The sequence below is a fragment of the Cebus imitator genome, unplaced genomic scaffold (assembly GCF_001604975.1).
Source record: "Cebus imitator isolate Cc_AM_T3 unplaced genomic scaffold, Cebus_imitator-1.0 Scaffold553, whole genome shotgun sequence".
Taxonomy (NCBI): Eukaryota; Metazoa; Chordata; class Mammalia; order Primates; family Cebidae; genus Cebus; species Cebus imitator.
The window spans coordinates 502,371-521,927 of record NW_016107868.1 but is presented as its reverse complement, the minus strand read 5'-3'; the positions used below and the strand labels follow the sequence as shown (position 1 = coordinate 521,927).

Genomic DNA, 19,557 nt, shown 5'->3' with positions numbered 1-19,557 from the left:
TAAAAAAAAAAAAAAAAAAAACATGACTTTAAGTGCAGATGACTAGGGTTAACTCTGGTGTACAGGTTACAGTCTTCAGGGCGAGATCCGCTTTCCTAATTTTGGTCATGGCCCTATCCATTAATTAGCCTCTCTGACTGGGACAGAAGAAGAAAAGAGGAAACAAAAATTCTTCCTTTTTACTGTAGTGAGAAGTTCAGAATCATTTCAGTCAGTGAACAGTCATGAGTTCCTTCAGGATGTCAGTTACATTTCTAATATACGGTAACTGTTCAGCATGTTGGGATTTATAGTCAAACAATTCACTGGATTTTAGCACTCTTTGTTCGTATTCCACTTAACCCTTAATAATTGCCATGAGGAGATAAGCCACACAGTTTATTCACCATGCTTTCTTCTGGTGGTGGTTATGGAGAGGCAAGAGAGGCATGTTGTTGCTTGCTTGCCTGGGACACATTTTGGGTGGTAGTGGTGGTGTTTTTAATGGTACAGTAACATTTAAAAACACGGTGCTCAAATTAGATTACCATCTGAAATTTGATAAGCTTTTTTTTTTTCAGTTCTTTTTTTTTTAATTACTCAAAAATCAGTGATTATTAGGACAAGGGAGAAATGATTTTGACATTTTAAGAACATAAATCTCATAACCATTGTTCCTTTGTGAATTTAAGTCTTCACATCTCAAATTTCCAGTGCCTAGTAAAGAATGCTATGCGCCAGAAAGGCCGTTTAAGAAATCATTGCAAGGATGATTTGCCTTTCATTACCTCAGTGTCAAAGTAGGCATTCAACCAAGGAACCACCACTAATTGCAGATACTGGTTTTTCAGCACTAGAGCAACTTTGAAAATGAAAATGAAAAGCAATACTTATAAACCCTGAGGGAGCTTCTTAATAGAGAAGATGCTTTTCATTTAGGTTCTTGCTTTTCCCTTTAACACCTTCTATTTCTGGTTATCTCTGAAGTCTGGAATTGCCTTAATAATTTGGGAATTGCCTTAATAATTTGTTAGGCTTCTGGTTAGATTTTTTACTAGTAATATGATACCTTTCTACAGAGTGAGACGGCGTCGAGATCAGGAAGATGCCTTGAACCAAAGATACCCTGAGAACAAAGAAAAAAGAAGCAAAGAGGACAAAGAAATTCACAACAAGTACACAGAAAGGGAGGTGTCAACAAAAGAAGATAAGCCCACGCAGTGCACACCTCAGAAAGCCAAGCCATTGCGGGCAGCTGCTGACCTGGGGAGGGAGAAGATCCTCAGGCCACCAGTGGAAAAATGGAAGAGACAGGATGACAAAGACTTAAGAGAAAAACGTTGTTTTATTTGTGGAAGAGAAGGGCACATTAAAAAGGAATGCCCACAGTTTAAAGGCTCTTCAGGTATGGACACCTATCACACCTTGATGCTCGCTCTAACATCTCAAGGGAAATCTCTTTAGAGCTCTTTACTGTTTTAATCATCTTTATCAGTATATTTACTCAAAAAAGACTTTGTTTTTAAGAAAGTAAAATCCCTTCCGCCTCCTTTAATGTTGATCCTTCATATATTTTAAATACTTATTCCTGGCTTTATTTAGAGTCTTATGACAGTCATTTGGTGAAATTTTCTAAGATTATTAATGAGGTGAAAGTGTAGTCATCCCTGGTACCTGCAAATGTAGCCTCAGTGACCAGAAAAGAAGCTGCACCTTGAGCTTTGCTACTTAGTATATGTAGTTGTGAGGTCAAATCACAGAGGGAGACAGTAGCTCGAGTTATCTCAGGATACCATGCACTGTGCACAGGTGAGCCACACCCAGGCACATGCATAGAAAAGGGAACAGAAAGAAGTAGGCTGCACAGTTAGCAGTGGGTGTATCTGCAGAGGGGAATTATGGAAGATTTTTTTTCTGTAGATTTTGTCATTTCAGTTTTCTACAAGTGAGCATGATTATTCTTATGATGAAGAAAATATCTATAGCAGTCATTAGCACAACACCATCCACAAACCTTGCCCCTTTGAGTTGTTAAATACAAATTGGCCATTTTTGCTAACTGGGTGAAATGTCTATTGTGGGCACCTTTTTAACAGACTACTAACTGTAAGAATATCTTGTGTGTGTATAATAAGTAATGATTTACAAAGCAATTTACATTCTCACTTCTCAGAACAGTGCAAGTGATGAAATTTGATAAGCATAGAAATCTTGGGAAGTAATTTTTTTTTTTAATTAAAGTAGTTAATCCTGTCGCTATCCTCAGTTGTATATATATGTTTGTGGACAGCATAAAATGTCAGCTGCTTCACAGTTTCCTTAAAATACTCCACGTGTATAGTTCTTGGAACAAGAATACCTCTCTTCCATTTTATTTTATCACATTCAGCAATATAGTGTATCTTTTTTTAAGACAGGAGATTTTTAGATCATACCCATTCTTTTTTAAAGGAGCTTTATATGAAAAGAAAAATATTTAAAATTTTTTATCTGTTATTTTTAGAGTAGGGTTTAAATGTTTATGAAAGATACAGCTTTAGCTAGCTCACATGGCCATACACCAGAATAAAGTGATTTTCTTTTGTTGTTATAGGAGGAAATGTATTTAAAAGAAACTACAATCATAATAGTTGCCAGCATTCATTGAGCATTCATTATGAGTTAGGCACTATTTTAAGTACTTTACATAGATAATTTCATTTAATTTTCACAACAGCTTCATTAAATGTGGTGGTATTAATATCCATAGTTTTACAGGTAAGGAAACTGTAAATAGTATAGGTAAGTTTTAAATAGTATTCCCAAAATTATTCAAGGCCTGTGTTGATGACTCATGACTGAAACATTATTACAGTCTTCCTCTTTAGTACAACAAAGTAGAGAATTTACCCTAGCTTTGATGAATTTCTTTTTTCTTGCTAGCAGCAAGTTTTAAGTTGTTTACTAGGGAAGTTCTCACAACAGTTAGACCAGTGATTTTGGCAGCCTATGGGGCAGCAGCAACTCAAAAAGAAAGGGGAGTCCTGGTGGCAGGGGGATTATCAAGCATAAGGAAAAGTGCTTCTCTAGAAGTGCGGTCCCTTCAGAATGCAGTCTTGACATACTATAGTTAGTAGTCATCATATTTTAAAAGTGAAATGCCAGTGGAAGCGTGGGGATAGATACAGGGAGTTTCCTTTGGTGACAGTTAAAAAATAATCAGCCCCTTCTTCCTGTCTAAAAATTATGCTGCTCTCTCTTGTTTCTTCAGATATGTTGCTCCTTTGTCCACACAATATACTGAATGGAGCTTCTGTCACACCAACAGAAAGTCTCTCTCTGAAAGTTTGAAAATAGGGCTACTGCTTTCAATTTAAATTGGAACAAAAAGTACTAATTTCTTTTTTTAGGAATGTGTAAATCCGATTGTATGTTTGGATCCCCCTCACCTGTCCCTTTGAGACCAACTGGTCCATTTGTTCAGGTAAACTTAGCTCAAACAAAGAAGGAGGCATGTCTGTCATCTGTTCACTCAGGAGATGCTCCCTGAGTGCTCTCAGCTCTGCACCAGGTCCTGGGCACCGTGGTGGCAGCCTGGGCCCTCCTTCTGACTGACCTGCAGTGCTCTTTTTCTCTGTGCTGTGTGTGTTCGGTGCATGGTGAGGCTTGCTGGGCACTGGATGGCAGGGCCTTGTTTCAGAACTCCTGCATATGGTCTTGCTTTTCAGTTAACTTGGAAAATTCTGCTACCCACATGCCTTATTTCAGCTCTCCTTGGGTATGGTTTCAGTTTTAAGGCTGTTTCAGATGCTCTTCTTTTCGATATTGTAAACCAGTCTATTTCATTTTTTAGGCAGTGCTTTTACATGAAGACAAAAAGAAACAAAAAACAACAATATTTTTGAGTCCCCAGTCAGGTATGTGGGTTTTTAAAAGAAAAACAAATGTGTATTATTTTATTTACTGCATACTTTACCACATGCCTTCTGAGACTCTCTGAATATGTGTTTTTCACAGGGATTGAACATCAGAATCACTTGGTGGAACTCTAAAACACGCAGTTGCCCATCCTCTACCTTTATTTCCTAAAGTTAATTCTTCAGTGGTTAAGCATGGGCCTGTGTGTTTTGTAAATGTTCCAAGTGATGTTTATACCACATGTGAGTGGCAACCAGAGTCTTCAATTATTTGTTCCAGTCATGTGCTTTTTGTTGCTGCTTTGAACTTGCTGCTGTCTTGCCAGCAGTGTTTTCTCCTCCTGGAGAGTATTTGCCACACACAAAGTAAGGAAAAAAAAAGCAACTTTTAACCTGAACTCCACTCCTACCCCTCAGCTACTTCATGTATTCATTCTTTCAACAAATAGTTATCCAGCCTTTCCCTCCCTTTCTAAGTTCAGGATGCTGGCTTCAACACTGAAGATACAGCAGTGAACAACCAAATCCCCTTCTCTCATTTACTCTGCATCCTTCTCAGAAGAGGTAGACAATAAAGAGATACAGAGATAATATGTCATGTGGTGGCAAATGCCAGGAAGAAATAACAAAGCAAGAAAAGGGATAAAGAGGCAGCCTCTCTGGTAAAGTAACATTTAAGCAAAGAATCAAATGAAACAAAGGGGCTAGTTAAGGGGAAATTGGCATTAGACTGGTAAACTTAGAGTTGTCCTGCAGCATTAGTGAGGCAGTGTGGCAGGGGCGGAACAGGATTGGAAACTTGAGAGACAAAGAAATTGAAAAAAAAAAAAAAGAGTGGAACAGGCAGGAGGGGTGAGTGAGTGGTGGAGGTGAAGTCAGAGGGTGGATGGATCTGGGTTATGAAGCGCCTTCAGCAGTGGTAGTAATTGTTTTGTTGCCTGCCCCCCCACCCCCCAAGTGAAATGAGAGACTATTGTCTCTCTGAGCCAAAGAGTAATATTATCTGAATCCTATTTTAAAAGGTTCATTATGTCTACTGTGTGGAGACAAGGTGGCCGCTTAGAAACCAACCCACCCCAGCCTGCTGATTTGTAGAGATGTGGTCTCCCTATGTTGCCCAGACTGGCTTTGAACTCCTGACCTCATGTGATCCTCCCAACTTGGCCTCCCAAAATATTAAAATGATAGATATGAGCCGCCACACTTGGCCATAGCTTCAGCCTTGAGCAGATACTTTCTAAGATACTTTCTAAACATTTTATATAGGAAAAAGCTAATTCTTGAATAGACAAGATGTTCGTTTTGCTGAGAATAACGTAGCATGGTGTTTAAGATTGTGTGGGTATGATTTCTGGCTTTGTGATCCTGAGAGACTGCCTTATCCTCCATATGCCTCAGTTTCCTCATGTGTAAAAAGGGGATAATAATAATACCTGACAGGGATGTTGGGCAAAATCCCATGTAAAAGTACCTAGAACAGTGCCTGTGTATAGTGAGAGCAGAGCAAAGGTTCCTGGTGGTGGTATTATTCCTTCAGGGTATCACCAAGTCTTCCAGTGCCAGCATTGTTCAATTGAGAGAGAAATATAGATGCTAGGCATACACCTAGAAATGGCATTGACAATAAGTTAGGACTTCTGTGATTATCTTCTGAGTAAAAGATCTAAATACTTATAAATCTTTTGAGCAACTGGAGAAAATGTATTTACTACAGGAAAAATGTATTGCAATAATTATGTTACTTTATACCAGAAAGGTGGTTAAAATTCTATCCAATAAATTAGACTCTTCCAAGTAAGTGTATGACAGATGAAATAACTATCTAGTTATCCATGATAGACGTATCCAAATCATCTATGTTGTTATATGTGAACTATAACTCACCTGTAAATAGTATTAATTTCCCCACAGCTCTTCCCTTCCGTAGTACTAAGTGTCTTTGACCCACTTGTAATTTCTCAAGAGAGCATGTTGATACGGACAGCCCCTTCTATCATACATGGTGTATTGACCTTAGGCAAGAGATGTAGTTTCTCTGAGCTCCAGCTGTCTCATCTATAAAATTGGTGTTAACACCATTTATCTCATAGGGTGCTAAGAAGATTAAAGTACCACCCATAGTAGGCACTCAGTCAAGTTCTCTTTCCTCTCCTGATACCTACCTCCATCCTTTCCTCTAGGTTGCATACAGTTCTTAACTCCCAAAGGAGATCATAATAGATAGAAAGTCCCATGAATGTCCTTGCTCTTTGTTGTTACTTCTCCCCCTCCGCACACAATGCCTTAGATATTCAGTAGGTTTTATTGAATACAGGTGAACTTATTTGGAAGGAATAAAAAGGCAAAGCAGGAGAATGAGCAAGAACATGAGCTTTAGAGTGAGAGACTTGAGTTTGAAATCCAGCCCAACCATTTACTAGTTGTGTGACCTTTGTCAAGTTATGCAACCTCTCTGTGCCTCAGTTTCCTTGTTGGTAAATTGGTGCTAAAACCTCACAGGACTATTGTAAGGATTAACTTCATGTAGATAAGGCACTTAACACATCTTATCACTCAATAAATTATCACTGCCCTTTGTTACTATGGTTAACAGAAACACTTGCTGTAATTTATCTCTTCTAACTTATAGGACAAATAAATAATGGAAATTTCTAAGAAAACAAAATTATGTAGAGATTGTGGTACCACAGTGATAAACTGATTTTTATGCTCACATTAATTACTCTGGTTTATGTATGAAAATTTATTCAGTATTAGAATCTCAGAAAACTAATGTTTTTTCCATTCTTTAATCTTCCTACCCTTTTTTTTGGTAAATTACTTTAAAAGAAAACCTACCTCTGTCTTTTCTTTTATTCCATTTTAATCTTATGGCTTGAAATCTGAAAACTTTGAGGTGCTGTAAGAGATTGGTGGATGTATTTTTGCCCTCATGGTAATGTATTCTTTTACAGCTTTTATCATTGATCAGAATTTTAAAGCCTCCCTATTTTAAAAAACAAAAAACAGTGATCTTTATGATAATAAGTTTTAAATAATAGAAATACTTATAAAAATAGTATGGGGAGATCTCAGTGATAGTGAATATAGATCATTCTCATTGATACCCTTCTTTGGATATGCTAGTGTATTAATATACCATTGTTTATTTAATCATGTCTTATTAATGGACTGGCTGTTTTCACATATTTGTTATACCAACTGTCTTCACAACTTGTGATTACATATTCTCTCCCCAAATATTGAAAGCCCATATATATCCTTGTACATTTTTAAAGTTGATATCTAAATCTTTCATTGTAGTTGCAAAGCATGTAATTTCTTGGGGGAGAGGGGCTGTAAATATTGACCTTTTAAAATAAAACTTGTAAGTCAGCCTTAAATGTATCAACTGAAGTATAAATATCATTGCTTTTTCATACCCACCATCATTTATATAGAGCTCAGCTCTTCTTTAACAGACAAAAATGTTATATCATTTCTCTTTTGCCCTTGATTTCCTTTGTTGTAGTTGTTCTACAGAATTTAAGCATAAGATGAATATTTTGTTTGTTTGAACTTCTCCCTGAGGTGATATATTTTATTATACATATTTTCATGTATTTTATTGAGTAGTTTATCATGCTTATCTGCAACAAAAATGACAGGGGTGACAAGCTAGACCCTATTTTCTATAAATTCAATTTTTAAGCTTTTTATTAAATATCAAAGGATGAAAATATCTTCTACATTGTTGTCACAATTATTAGAATATATAATTGATCAAAACAAATGTTACAAATTTTAATTAACAATTACTTTTTATGTTTATATACTGAAAACAACTTTCATGTAATAAGAAAAATGGGATTTTCCCTATACATTCATGTATCTTTGAGTCATTATTTATTGCATGAGTAAGACTGTTCCTTTTCTGTCCCTAATTTTTTTATTTTTATAGTTGATAAAATAGAAAAAACTCAATATTCTTTATGATAACAAGTTAAAAATAATAGAAATACTTTAAGAGTTTGCGAATACAAGATATATTACAATAGTGCCATTCAATTATTATGATTCCTTCTTAATTACATGACCAAAAATCAGTGATGTATCATCAAAAATTATTTGTAATGATCATCCACTATCAATGTAAAAGCTAAAAATTTGGATTATTAGAGGCATTCACATTCACCACACATATCAGCTTTTATTTGCTTCTCCTCTTCTGCAGGTGTTTTTGCCTCATGGCAATGCACCACAGTAAGATTTGACTGGTTAGGAGATACTTGATTCTTTTATAAAGCAGGTGAATAATTGTCAAAGAGGAGTTAGAAAGAATAATTGGAATGATTCCTGAAAACCAGCGTAAGCCTTGACCACAAAGGCATTCACAGGCATATAATTTTTAAGAAAAAGTACATATGAAAGCTGAGGAGCTGGAAATTGATTCTCTTAAAACTATCCTTGCAGCCAGGCATCATGGCTCATGCCTGTAATCCCAGCAATTTGGGATGCCGGGGTAGGCAGACCACCTGAGGTCGGGAGTTCGAGACCAGCCTGGCCAATGTGGTGAAACCTTGTCTCTTACTAAAAATACAAATTTGGTTGGGTATTGTGGTGTACACCTGTAATCCCAGCTACTCGGGAGGCTGAGAGGAGAATCACTTGAACCCGGGAGGTGGAGGTTGCAGTGAGCCAAGATTGAGCCACTGAGCTCCAGCCTGGGCAACAGAGTGACACTCCATCTCAAAAAAGAAAAAAAAACTATCCTTACCTACATGCCCTGTCAGGTAGGCTCAGGACACATGGACCCAAGTTGGAAGAGCACCATTTTTATAAAACACTCTAATGAATATTTGCATATTTGTCCATTTCATCAGGATAACTTCCCACTCATAAGAATTATAGGTTAAAAAGTGTGCACATTTTGAGTGAAGCTGATATTCCCAAATTATGATTGTTGACAATCCCAGAGAGTCAGTGACATTGTTTCCCATACCCCGACTTCATTGGGATAGTCTTTTCATTTTGCGTGTGTCTGCTTGAATTCATAATTACCATTGAACTCTACCATTTTTTTTTACATGATTTCATCTATCTTACTTTATATTTATGTCTTTGTACTTTTGTATTGGAGTATTCCTGACAGGGTCTCACTGTCACCCAGGCTGGTTGGCAGTGGCTCAATTATAGCTTACTACAACCTTGAACTCTCAAGCAATCCTCCCACCTCAGTCTCCCAAGTAGCTTGGACCATAAGCGAGTGACACCACATTCAACTGGTTTTTAATTTTTTTTATTTTTGTGGAGATGGGGGTCTCGCCATGTCGCCCAGGCTGGTCTTGAATTTCGGGGCTCAGACGATCCTCCCTCCTCAGCTTCCAGAAGTGTTGGGATTACAGGCGTGAGCCACTCTACTCTGCCCAGATTATTATTCTTTTAACCTCACTTAGATGTATTTGCCATACAGATGACTGTTTGTTTTAATAGTATGATCTAGCCAACTTTTGCTAGTTTCAAATCATGCTTACCAAATTGTATAAATTTCATGTTATTCCTCTATATTATATAAAAATTCATTCATATGTTATTTCTAGTACTTTTTTTTACATGCAAATTTTTATATTCAGGTATAGTGAAGATTTTTCTGATATAGTAGATTATATGTTGAAATGCTAAGTAAAAAGTATAATACTAGTAAGTTTAGTAAAAACCTGCTAGTACTATACTTACCAAGGTGTTTAACATTTTGGAAAAACAAAAACAGGTACAAGTAGTAGTATAACAATAACTAATTTACCTTCTAGAGAATTGGCATTGTTTTTCAATTTTCTTTTTCTTTTAGAGGGGGGGTTTCACTCTGTCACCCAGGCAGGAGTACAGTGGCACAATCAAAGCTCACTGCAGCCTCGAACTTCTGGGCTCAGGAAGTCTTCCCACCTCAGCCTTCCAAGTAGCTCACAGGCATGAGCCACTGGGCCTGGCTCAATTTTTTTTTTTTTTTTTTTTAAATAAAAGACCTGTCCCTGAAGTGGTAGAAGTGCCCTGAGTACCATTGCTAAGCTCATTTCCTCTATCATGCCCTTCTCAGCTCTAGAAACATCCATATTACAAGGTTAAGTCTCCTTCTAGTCTCCCCCCCCCCCCCCCCCCCCCCCCCTCCCCCCCCCCCCCCCCCCCCCAGGGGGGGGAAGAGAAAACAACCCCACCCCCCCCTCTTTTTTTTTTTGAGACAAAGTCTCCCTCTGTCGACCAGGCTGGAGTACAGTGGTGTGATCTCGGCTCACTGCAACCTCTGCCTTCCAGGTTCAGGTGATTCTCCTGCTTCTATATATCCTTCCAAATACCTGATTTTTTGTCAGAATTTTTGCAAATCTGATGGATGAAAACTACTTTGGTGGTAATTTTTTTTGGTGGTAGTTTAGTAGCCTCAGCTTCCCAAAGTGCTGGTATTACAGGCCCTTTTTACATATTTATTGGCCATTTGGAGTTACTCTTCTGTGAATTGTCTGTCCAAATCATTTGCCTATTTTCCCATTGAATTATCATTTTCCTATTAATTTTTAAAGGTTCTTCATTTATTCTGAATACTGCTCTTTTATTATTGTATAAATTTCAAGTGTCTACCTCCAGTATATCTTCTAATTTTTTGTGTGTATTGCCATTGTTTTTAATTTTGAGATAATCAAATTATTAACTTTCCATAATTAGTTTTCATCATCATATGGTTCATAATTTAGTGTCATCTTTAAGAAATTCTTTTGTAACCTGAGGTCATAAAGATATGCATCTCTATTTTCTTCTAACAACTTAAATTTTTTTTCTATTTAGATCTTTAATCCATCTAGAGTTTATGTGTGTGTAAAGTATGAGGTAGTGATCTAAGCTTTTTTCCCTCTAGTGAAAAGCCTGCTACCCGTTTTTTTTGTTTGTTTGTTTTTTTGTTTTTTTGAGACAGTCTTGCTCTGTTGCCCAGGCTGGAGTACAATGATGTAGTCTTGGCTCACTGCACCCCCACCTCCTGGGTTCAAGCAATTCTTCTGCCTCAGCCTCCTGAGTATCTGGGACTACAGGCGTATATGCCGCCACACCCAGCTAATTAATATATATATATATATATATATATATATATATATATATTTTTTTTTTTTTTTTGGTATTTTAGTAGAGAGGAGGTTTCACTCTGTTGCCCAGGCTGGTCCCAAACTCCTGTGCTCAGGCTATCCCCTTGCCTTGGCCTCCCAAAGTGTTAGGATTATAGACGTGAGCCACCTTGCCCAGATGAAAAGCTTTATCTCAATACTTCATGCAGGTCACAATATCAAAGATGGGAGCCTACAGACCAATAGACACTCTGTGGCATAAATAATACAGTGGTAGAACAATAGAGCACTTTGTTTCTTCCTGAGTGAAATTTCTTACTGAATTCCCTGGCTGATATTTTGCGTTGTGAGTTGATTATCAAGATGTCCTGCTTTGAAAAGTATGTGTTTAGGGAATGTTTTTATTTGCATACTTAATATGTTTGCTATGGAAAATTTAGAAAGTATTGTTAAGTAAAATGAAGAAAATAAAAACTGCCTATACTCCCTTCATTCTAGCATTAACTACTATTTAGGCTTTGGGGATAAAATTTTCCTGTCTTTTTACATTAATGTAATAATAGTTAATGTTTATTAGGCATTTTCTATGTGCCAGGTACTTTCCAGTTGCTTTGCACGTATTCAGCCAAGCTTCACAATAACTTCGAGAGCAGATATTATTGTCCTTATTTTACAGATAAAGAAAATGAGGCACCAAATACATGATTGGTGGGGTGTTTTTTAGTTTTTGAAAATGCTATTTATATAGTTTTATACCTTGTTTTCTCATTATTATGAGAAATACTCTGTGTGTACCTAATACTCTGTTACGTGCATAGTTCCTCATATACTTGGTCATGTCGTAAGCTTTGAACTTTTAAGTTGTTTACGTTGTTAAATTATAAGGTTTTTATGAATATTTATTTATTTAGCAGCATTTCTATCCACCTCCTCCTGATCATCTTCCTTCTAATAATTTGGTAACCAAAAATTGATAGTTTTAATTTGCATTTCATTGATTACCCTTGATATTGAATTTTCATATGCTTATGCCATTTTTCTTTTCTATTTTGTATATTTTCTTTACCTAGTTATCTGATGGTGTTCATCTTTTTTCTGTTGACTTATAAGTTCATTAAGTATGGTAGTGTACTTAGGAAACTCTTTCTTACCCTACCCTAGGATTATCTAAATACTCACCATTTCTTATAATCTGACTTTCTTATAGTTAACATTTAATTCTGTAGTTCACTTTGAAATGGGTAGAGAAGAAGGGTATGGTGTGAGGAAGGAAATACCTCCCTTCTTCCCCCTCCAAAATTACTTACTTGATATAATACCAGTTATTGTATAATTCATACTTTCCCCCATTAGTTTAAAATGCAATCTTCATTATGTACTACTTTGTTATATATAATCACTTAAGAATTTCTCAGGTCTCTTCATTTTTTTCATTGATCTATTTGTTCAACTCCAGAACAAAACATAGTAACTATTCTGTGGTATTGGTTTTAATCAATAATCCTCATTTGTGTCCTCCACCTGTAAATATAATAAATCTTTTTTCTTTTATACCAGTAAATTATTCCTCCAATGATTACCGTCCACAGCTTCATATCTGCAGAATAATGATCTAATATATTTATTTCTGGCCAGATAATTCTTTGCAGTCTATTGTGTTTGGTTGCAAATGAAGATACTGAATTATACAAGGCAGAACCTCAGGTTTCTGGTCCTCTGTACCAACACTGGAAATAGTGAATATGTAAATGTATTAAAATGATAACACCCTAGGAACTTGTCTGCATTCAGAAAGAATTTTGACTAAGCTTATTTTTAATAGATCATGTGCATATATATTTTTTAATATCTAGTCTTATTACTTGAGTCAAACAAGTGACCAATTCTAGTATGAAGCTTTTGGGAGTAATTAACAATAAGAAGTAATTTTATGGCTTTGGTCATAAAGTGAGGCTTGTTTCATTTATATTGGGTTTTGTTTCTTCCCCTCCTCTAGGTAGCCTTTCCAGTAAATATATGACTCAGGGAAAAGCCTCAGCGAAGAGGACCCAGCAGGAATCATGAGGGAAGGAATATGCAGCACTCTAAATGGCCACTCAGGCGATCCTATTCACTTGGAAAATTAGGTTCATTTCACAGGACACAGCAGCTTAGATCAGGCTTCAACTTAACATTTAAGGGAAATGGCAGATTTTTTTTTTTTTAATTTAATGAAGTTGTTAATGAGGAAAAAATTTTAATATAGTCTTATCTACCACACATCCCCATAGATTAAAAGATTTTAATAGAAAGTCATGATGTATGTATTTAAGCCAGGTTAAAAGAAAAAATGTAACTATGGACCAGTATTCAATGAATACAGTTTCATGGTTTTTAATTCTTTCAAAGCACATTAAAAATGGTGTGCTGACAAACCCCAAGTAAATTAACCCTTTTCCTCTATAAATCCCTTTTTTGTTTTGAAGAGGGGAAATTATATTTATTGTTTACTGAATCCTTGTGTGAAAGCATATCAAATATGTATGAACTGCTACTGCTGTACTTCCGATTTATAGACATCATTTTATTGCTATTTGTAGACATGATAACATGAGTATGTTTATGTGGGCCTTCAGTGGATGAGCAGTGCCACTCAGGTCTCTGGGGTTTTCCCTCTCTAATTTTAAGTAAATTGACATATAACTACTATGCTTATAAAAATGAAGTAAGGAAAACTAGTAGTCCTGTTTGCCACTAAAAACATTTTCAAAGGAAAAATAAAAAGAAAGTACTTTTTACTTTTTATGATATTCAGAAATTAGGATGGAGAACTTTTAAAAATTCCTGAAGATCAAAGAGGCTATCTCTGCCAGTCACAAGCGTGGTTGGTGTCATTCTGGGTCTGACTGGAGCCCTCCTGAACTGTTTCTCTAACTTCATAAGCCCTGCAGACATAATACCTGGTCAGAACTATGCCTTGGTTTATTTATCATTTTGAAATAAAATCAGAATTTCAACCTGTAATTTTATCTATGTTATTTTCTAGTGAAAGATTCCTAAATTTTCTGGGGGGAAAAAATAGAACAAGGAGTGAGGACACTGGGAATGATTAGAGTAGTTTACCAAAAAGGAAGAAAGGCTAGTACAAATATACTCCTCTAAAATAGTGTATACAGATTTCCCTTTGACTTGTGCAAATCATTGGTGTGTGTTAACATCCAGTGTGTTCCAGGCTCTGGGAACATACAAATTTGTTATTATAAAAGGCACAGACTGAGGGGGAGGAATTCGTAGGCAGGGCGGTACAGGGGGTGCTTGCTGAGCAAGCATTCCAGATGCTGGAGGACTCGGGAGATACATATACATGTGCTCTTCTTTAAAAAAAAAAAAATTATTTGAAGACAGTCTAGCTAAAGAAGAATCATACCAAAATTAAGGACTTCAGAATTTGGAGGCCATGGTAGAAAAAAATAGTGATGGTTCCTTCCTCATTTTGAATGCAAACTAATGAATGACACAGCCTGGGCTGATGGCTGCTTTACGTGACCGTCCTCAGCTGCCCCTCTTCTGGTTTCTTCTCTTTAACTCATGCATGAAAGTCAGCTATGCTTACAATGCTTGTCACACTTTTCTTTGAAAAGCCCACTGATGCTGTTCTGTTGTTTTCTGGCATTATAGCAGAAGACAAGTCTAAGACCAGGCTAATTTTTGTTCTCTTGCAGATTTTGTTTTTCTGCCTGGGTGCTTGTGTTTTTCAGTTTATCCCTATAATTCAGAAAGAAAATTACCTCAATCTGGAAGTAGTCTATCCGGTGGCTTTTCATGCTAGGAAACCTTTAAGTTTAATCTCTACATGACTGGCTTAATTTTTAGTGTCATTCTGCTGTTTCTTGTTTCTAATATGGATTTTCTCATTGTACTTCTGATTTTCTAGAACTTACCTGACTGACCTTCCTTTACCTCTCATTTATTTAGTTTACTTATATTCCCTTCCTTTTCACAGAAACTATGTTTTCTTGTATCCCTTTAAGGATGTTAAAAATTTCCTACATTTTATTCTGATCCCTATAGCAGCTTCTGCCCAAAATACTGGGTTGTTTGATTTTCAGTTCCTTGCACTGGATCCATGGGACAATTCTCCAGCAGGCCTGGAGAATGTATTGCCCTTGATTCTTTACTTGGATGTGGTCACAGCCCCATCTTGCTGCCCCAGCTGGGATACTGACACATCTGCTCTTGTGCTAAGTCCATTGGCCTAGCTGTCTTTCAAGTGCAGCTGGCTTATCTGTCATAAGCCCCACAAATACCCCAGTACCAAGATTCTCCTTGCCACCTTCTCTCAGGAACAAACAAAAATATGAAATATATTTTGTATAGCAGTGGTCCAGTGGCCCCAGTCTACAGTGTTTAAAACTCGTGCTTGGCTGGGCACAGTGGCTCACACCTGTAATCCCAGCACTTTGTGAGGCTGAGGTGGGCGAATCACTTGAGGTCAAGAGTTCGAGACCAGCCTGGCCAACATGGCAAAACCCCGTCTCTACTGAAAATACAAAACTTTGCTAGACTTGGTAGTGGGTGCCTGTAATCTCAGCTACTTGGAAGGCTGAGGCAAGAGAACACTTGAACCTGGGAGGTGGAGGTTACAGTGAGCCAAGACTGCACTCTAGCCTCAGAGACAGGGAGAGACTCCATCTCAAAACAAACAAACAAAAAACCTCTTGCTCAATGTGTGCAGGATCAGCAGTGTGCAAAAATGTTTTTTTTTTTTTTTTTTGAGACGGAGTTTTGCTGTTGTTACCCAGGCTGGAGTGCAATGGCGCGATCTCGGCTCACCGCAACCTCCGCCTCCTGGGTTCAGGCAATTCTCCTGCCTCAGCCTCCTGAGTAGCTGGGATTACAGGCACATGCCACCATGCCCAGCTAATGTTTTGTATTTTTAGTAGAGACGGGGTTTCACCATGTTGACCAGGATGGTCTCGATCTCTTGACCTCGTGATCCACCCGCCTCGGCCTCCCAAAGTGCTGGGATTACAGGCTTGAGCCACCGCGCCCGGCCCGCAAAAATGTTTTTTAAATGTTTTTTCATTTCTTCTAGATGTGAGAAAAATGTTCTTAAATAATTTCAGTGTATTTTTCATCTTGAAATATGTTTGTCAAATGGCTTTTTTTTTTTATAAAAAAAAAAATTTCTGAGTGGAAAAGATCCTGGATAGATACATCAGTAGTTCAGTGTTACAGGCCAAAATATACATACACACACACACAGACACACACACACACACACACACACATACATATTGAAAGCAGAATTTAACAAACCCCTGTGAAACTGTAAAGCCTTCAGTAGGTTTTTCTTTGGAAGCAGGCATATTTGGACAGCAGCAGTCAAGAACTTCACAGACTTTCCACTGAATGGAACTCAAGATTTAGGCAAGGTCTAGCCCAGCTCCTTCTCCAGCTGTGTGGCAGTCCCCTAATCTCAGGAAGTTCAGTTTCCATTCCTATAAAATGGAAACCATACTTGACTTTCCACAGAGTTGTGATGATCAAGTGAGGTCTTACCAGAAAAACACTTTTAAATGTCTAGAACTGTGAAAACTAATGCCTGAACTGCAGGGTGAAACAGTTCCCTATTTTAAGTTCTGTCACATATTAGTGGAAATCTAAAAGTGTTACAGCTTGTAACTCCTTTGACACCACACCCACCTCATTTTGACACCATAGGACAGCTGCTGCTCTGAGATAAGCTCACATGTTGCTTAAATAATCATGAAAATTATTTAATATACCAACTTATTTTGGGGACTTGTGCCAGTTTCAAGTGATTAGAAACTAAAAAGTAGATTATGTGAATTAATGCTTACTTGCAAAACAACTAACCAAGTTAAAAACTGAATACTGGGGTTTTTCTCTTTTTTGTTTTTGTTAAATAGTGGGTATTAAATGGAGGAAGGAAGTCTGTTAAACACACAGGATCCTGAATCAGAAAATTTGGGACTAGATTTTTTCAATGGTATCTAATATTCTCTACTAAAATCCTTGAGTTTCAGCATCTGTAAAACAGCCATGCCAGTGCTTTTGCCCTACTCAGTTCAAAGTTGTGAGGCTAGTCTGAGATAATATAATACGCTCATGGGGTTTCTGAATCTTGTAAAGTCCTACACAGCTGTGTAATGTGTCAATAATTGAAAAAATGACACAGCGTCTTTTATTAAATTTTATTTTTATTTCCTTCCTTTCCTTTCTTCCCTTCCTTCCTTTCTTTTGAGACAGAGTCTCACTTTGTTGCCCAGGCTGGAGTGCAGTGGTGCGATATCGGCTCACTGCAACCTCTGCCTCCCAGGTTCAAGCGATTCTCCTGCCTCAGCCTCCCGAGTAGCTGGAATTACAGGTGTGCACCTCCACACCTGGCTAATTTTTGTATTTTTTTAGCAGAGATGGGGTCTCACCATGTTGGCCAGCCTGGTCTTGAACTCCTGACCTCAGGTGCTCCACTCACCTCAGCCTCCCAAAGTGCTGGGATGACAGGCATCAGCCACTTGCCCAGTTTATGTGCAGATAGGCTTAGGAAAAAAGCATCCTCTTACTGTCAATTCGATTGCATTTCTGAAGCAGGAAGAACTACTTGGAATTTTGAACTATCCTTTTGGAACCTGCAAGAGATCAAAGATAAACTGGGCTGTAAAAAATGTTTCATCAATAGTTCTTTCCACATCCAAACACTGCGAATCTGTCCTCCCCAGGACTGCTCCATAGACCTCTCCTGCCCTTTTCCCTTCACCTCTAGCACTTCGATGACAAATGCCACCTGTTTTGATGTCCTCTTTTCATCTGCCAACCCTGTTGGACTTCTGTCCTGCCAGCATCTCATTCTTCCCTGGCCCCTCTTTACCTGGCTTCCTGTGTATGCCTGGGTACTGCACCTGTGCACAGTGCCTTGTGCTCAAGAACACTGCGTCAAAAGGCAGAATTAAGCCCCTGAGCAGCCAAGACAAGGTCTGACGACAAGTGTCGTCAGACAAGTGTTAAATGGAGTAATTGTTGCTCGCTATAAATGTGACTATTCACAGTGCTGCCCAGTCACATCTTCGAGTAGGGTTGGGTTCCCAGTTAAGCGGCAGACTTAAAACTGCATTAGTCACCACCCTTCAGCATCCCCAGCAGTACAGTATGCTAGGGAGAAGGGTTATGGATGGAGATTTATTATACAACTCAGCGATAACCCGATGCTTTTAAGAACTGCCTAGCTGGACCACAAAAGAAGAATGAAAATGGATGTAGATGTCTTGGCATCGGAACGGTCATTCTGCATTTGAGGGCATAAGCTCCCTGTGCAGGGTTGACTTCTGCGTCCTTCAGCCTCACTGCCTATGATGGTGTTTGTCAAGGTGAGCATTAAAGCAGGGGCGGACGCAGCACCTTGCCCAGGGGGCAGATGGTGAAGCGACGCGCATCCGGAGTCAGCAGGTCGGAGGTCATTGCTCGCCCCCTCCCGCCCGCTCCCCGACGTAGCGCCGACTCTTGTCTTCGGCGGTGACGACATTCCTCCCCGGCCCTGCGCCCCGCAGCGTCGTAACCCCACAGCCGGCGACCACGCGCAATCCCTTTGGTAGCTCCGGGACACTGAGTGGCGAAACCCCGCCCCGAGCGGCCCGTCCCGCCCCCGGCCCGTCACTCACGCAGCCCACCCAATGGTGGCGGCGGGGGGCGGAGCTAGCTGAGGGCGCCCTGCGCCGGAGCTTGTGGCGTCAATACGCCCGCCGTGTCCATGGAGAGAGGCTGAGGAGGAGAGCTTCGGTCCGAGGCCCCAGGGCGCCGGGACGGTGAAGATGTCGGCTTCCTTAGTCCGGGCAACTGTCCGGGCTGTGAGCAAGAGGAAGCTGCAGCCCACCCGGGCCGCTCTCACCCTGGTGAGTGTTCGCGGCGCGCGGCGGGGCCCGTGACATTGCCTGTGTCCGCCCCGTGCGCGGGGAGGTCACGGCCGCCAGGAGCGGGGCCGCAGGGGCACGGGCGCGTCCGAGCTCTGGGCCGCTCCGAGCCGTGCCTGCTACTCTCCCTCCGGCCCCCTAGTTGCTGCGATAAACAAATTCCGGGCGGGGCTGCTCCTTAGCATCTGGCAACTACGTTTCCCGGCAGGCCGCGCGGCCTCCGCGTGCTGGCCGGAGGGGAGCTCTGGGGTGGGCGTCCTCTGGGGCCGAGCGCCTCCACGGTCCTGCTGGCCTGCGCTGTTCGGCCTCTCCGGTTGCACAGAGGCTGAACGTACCCTGTGTCAGGGTACCCGGTGGTGGCCCGAAGTCCTAGCCTGGAGGTGCGTGGGGTTGGGAGGGCCAAGGCTTCCGAGGGACCGCTGTGTCAGGTCGGCTGCGGCCGCGGAGAGCGAGCACAGAGACAGCGTCAACAAAGCCCCCGGCTCCTGCGGAGGTCACGGTCTCGGCGCACAAAGCGTTAGTTCCTGGTGTACTGGGTGATTGAGGCCTTTGCCTCTCCCTCTGTGCCTCCAGCAAGCCTGGGCTTTTAGGACAAAACATGATTTTCCGGAGGCCGGGCGCGGTGGCTCACGCCTGTAATCCCAGCACTTTGGGAGGCCGAGGCGGGTGGATCACAAGGTCAAGAGATCG

General features: G+C 39.7%; 2 protein-coding genes across 11 annotated transcripts in view; both read left to right on the top strand.

Annotated features, from left to right (window-relative positions):
* TUT7 (terminal uridylyl transferase 7) overlaps positions 1-15,435 on the top strand; it is a 69,579-nt gene extending 54,144 nt beyond the window's left edge. For 3 of the 10 annotated variants that reach the window (XM_037733883.1, XM_017515589.2, XM_037733882.1), the window contains exons 26-28: positions 1,059-1,384; positions 3,369-3,442; positions 3,812-7,258. In XM_037733883.1, the coding sequence (XP_037589811.1) occupies positions 1,059-1,384; positions 3,369-3,442; positions 3,812-3,958 (547 nt within the window). In that variant the 3' untranslated portion in view covers positions 3,959-7,258. Of the gene's footprint in view, positions 1-1,058; positions 1,385-3,368; positions 7,259-12,956; positions 13,964-15,048 lie in introns of those variants that run through there. The other 7 variants (XM_037733886.1, XM_017515595.2, XM_017515594.2 and 4 more) reach the window with 5 other exon arrangements.
* A 3,190-nt stretch (positions 15,436-18,625) lies between these two features.
* The window catches only part of ISCA1 (iron-sulfur cluster assembly 1), a 14,646-nt gene continuing 13,714 nt past the window's right edge, over positions 18,626-19,557 (top strand). Inside the window, exon 1 of the mRNA XM_017515598.2 lies at positions 18,626-18,849. Coding sequence (XP_017371087.2) covers positions 18,769-18,849 — 81 coding nt within the window. The 5' untranslated portion in view covers positions 18,626-18,768. The remainder of the gene's footprint in view (positions 18,850-19,557) is intronic.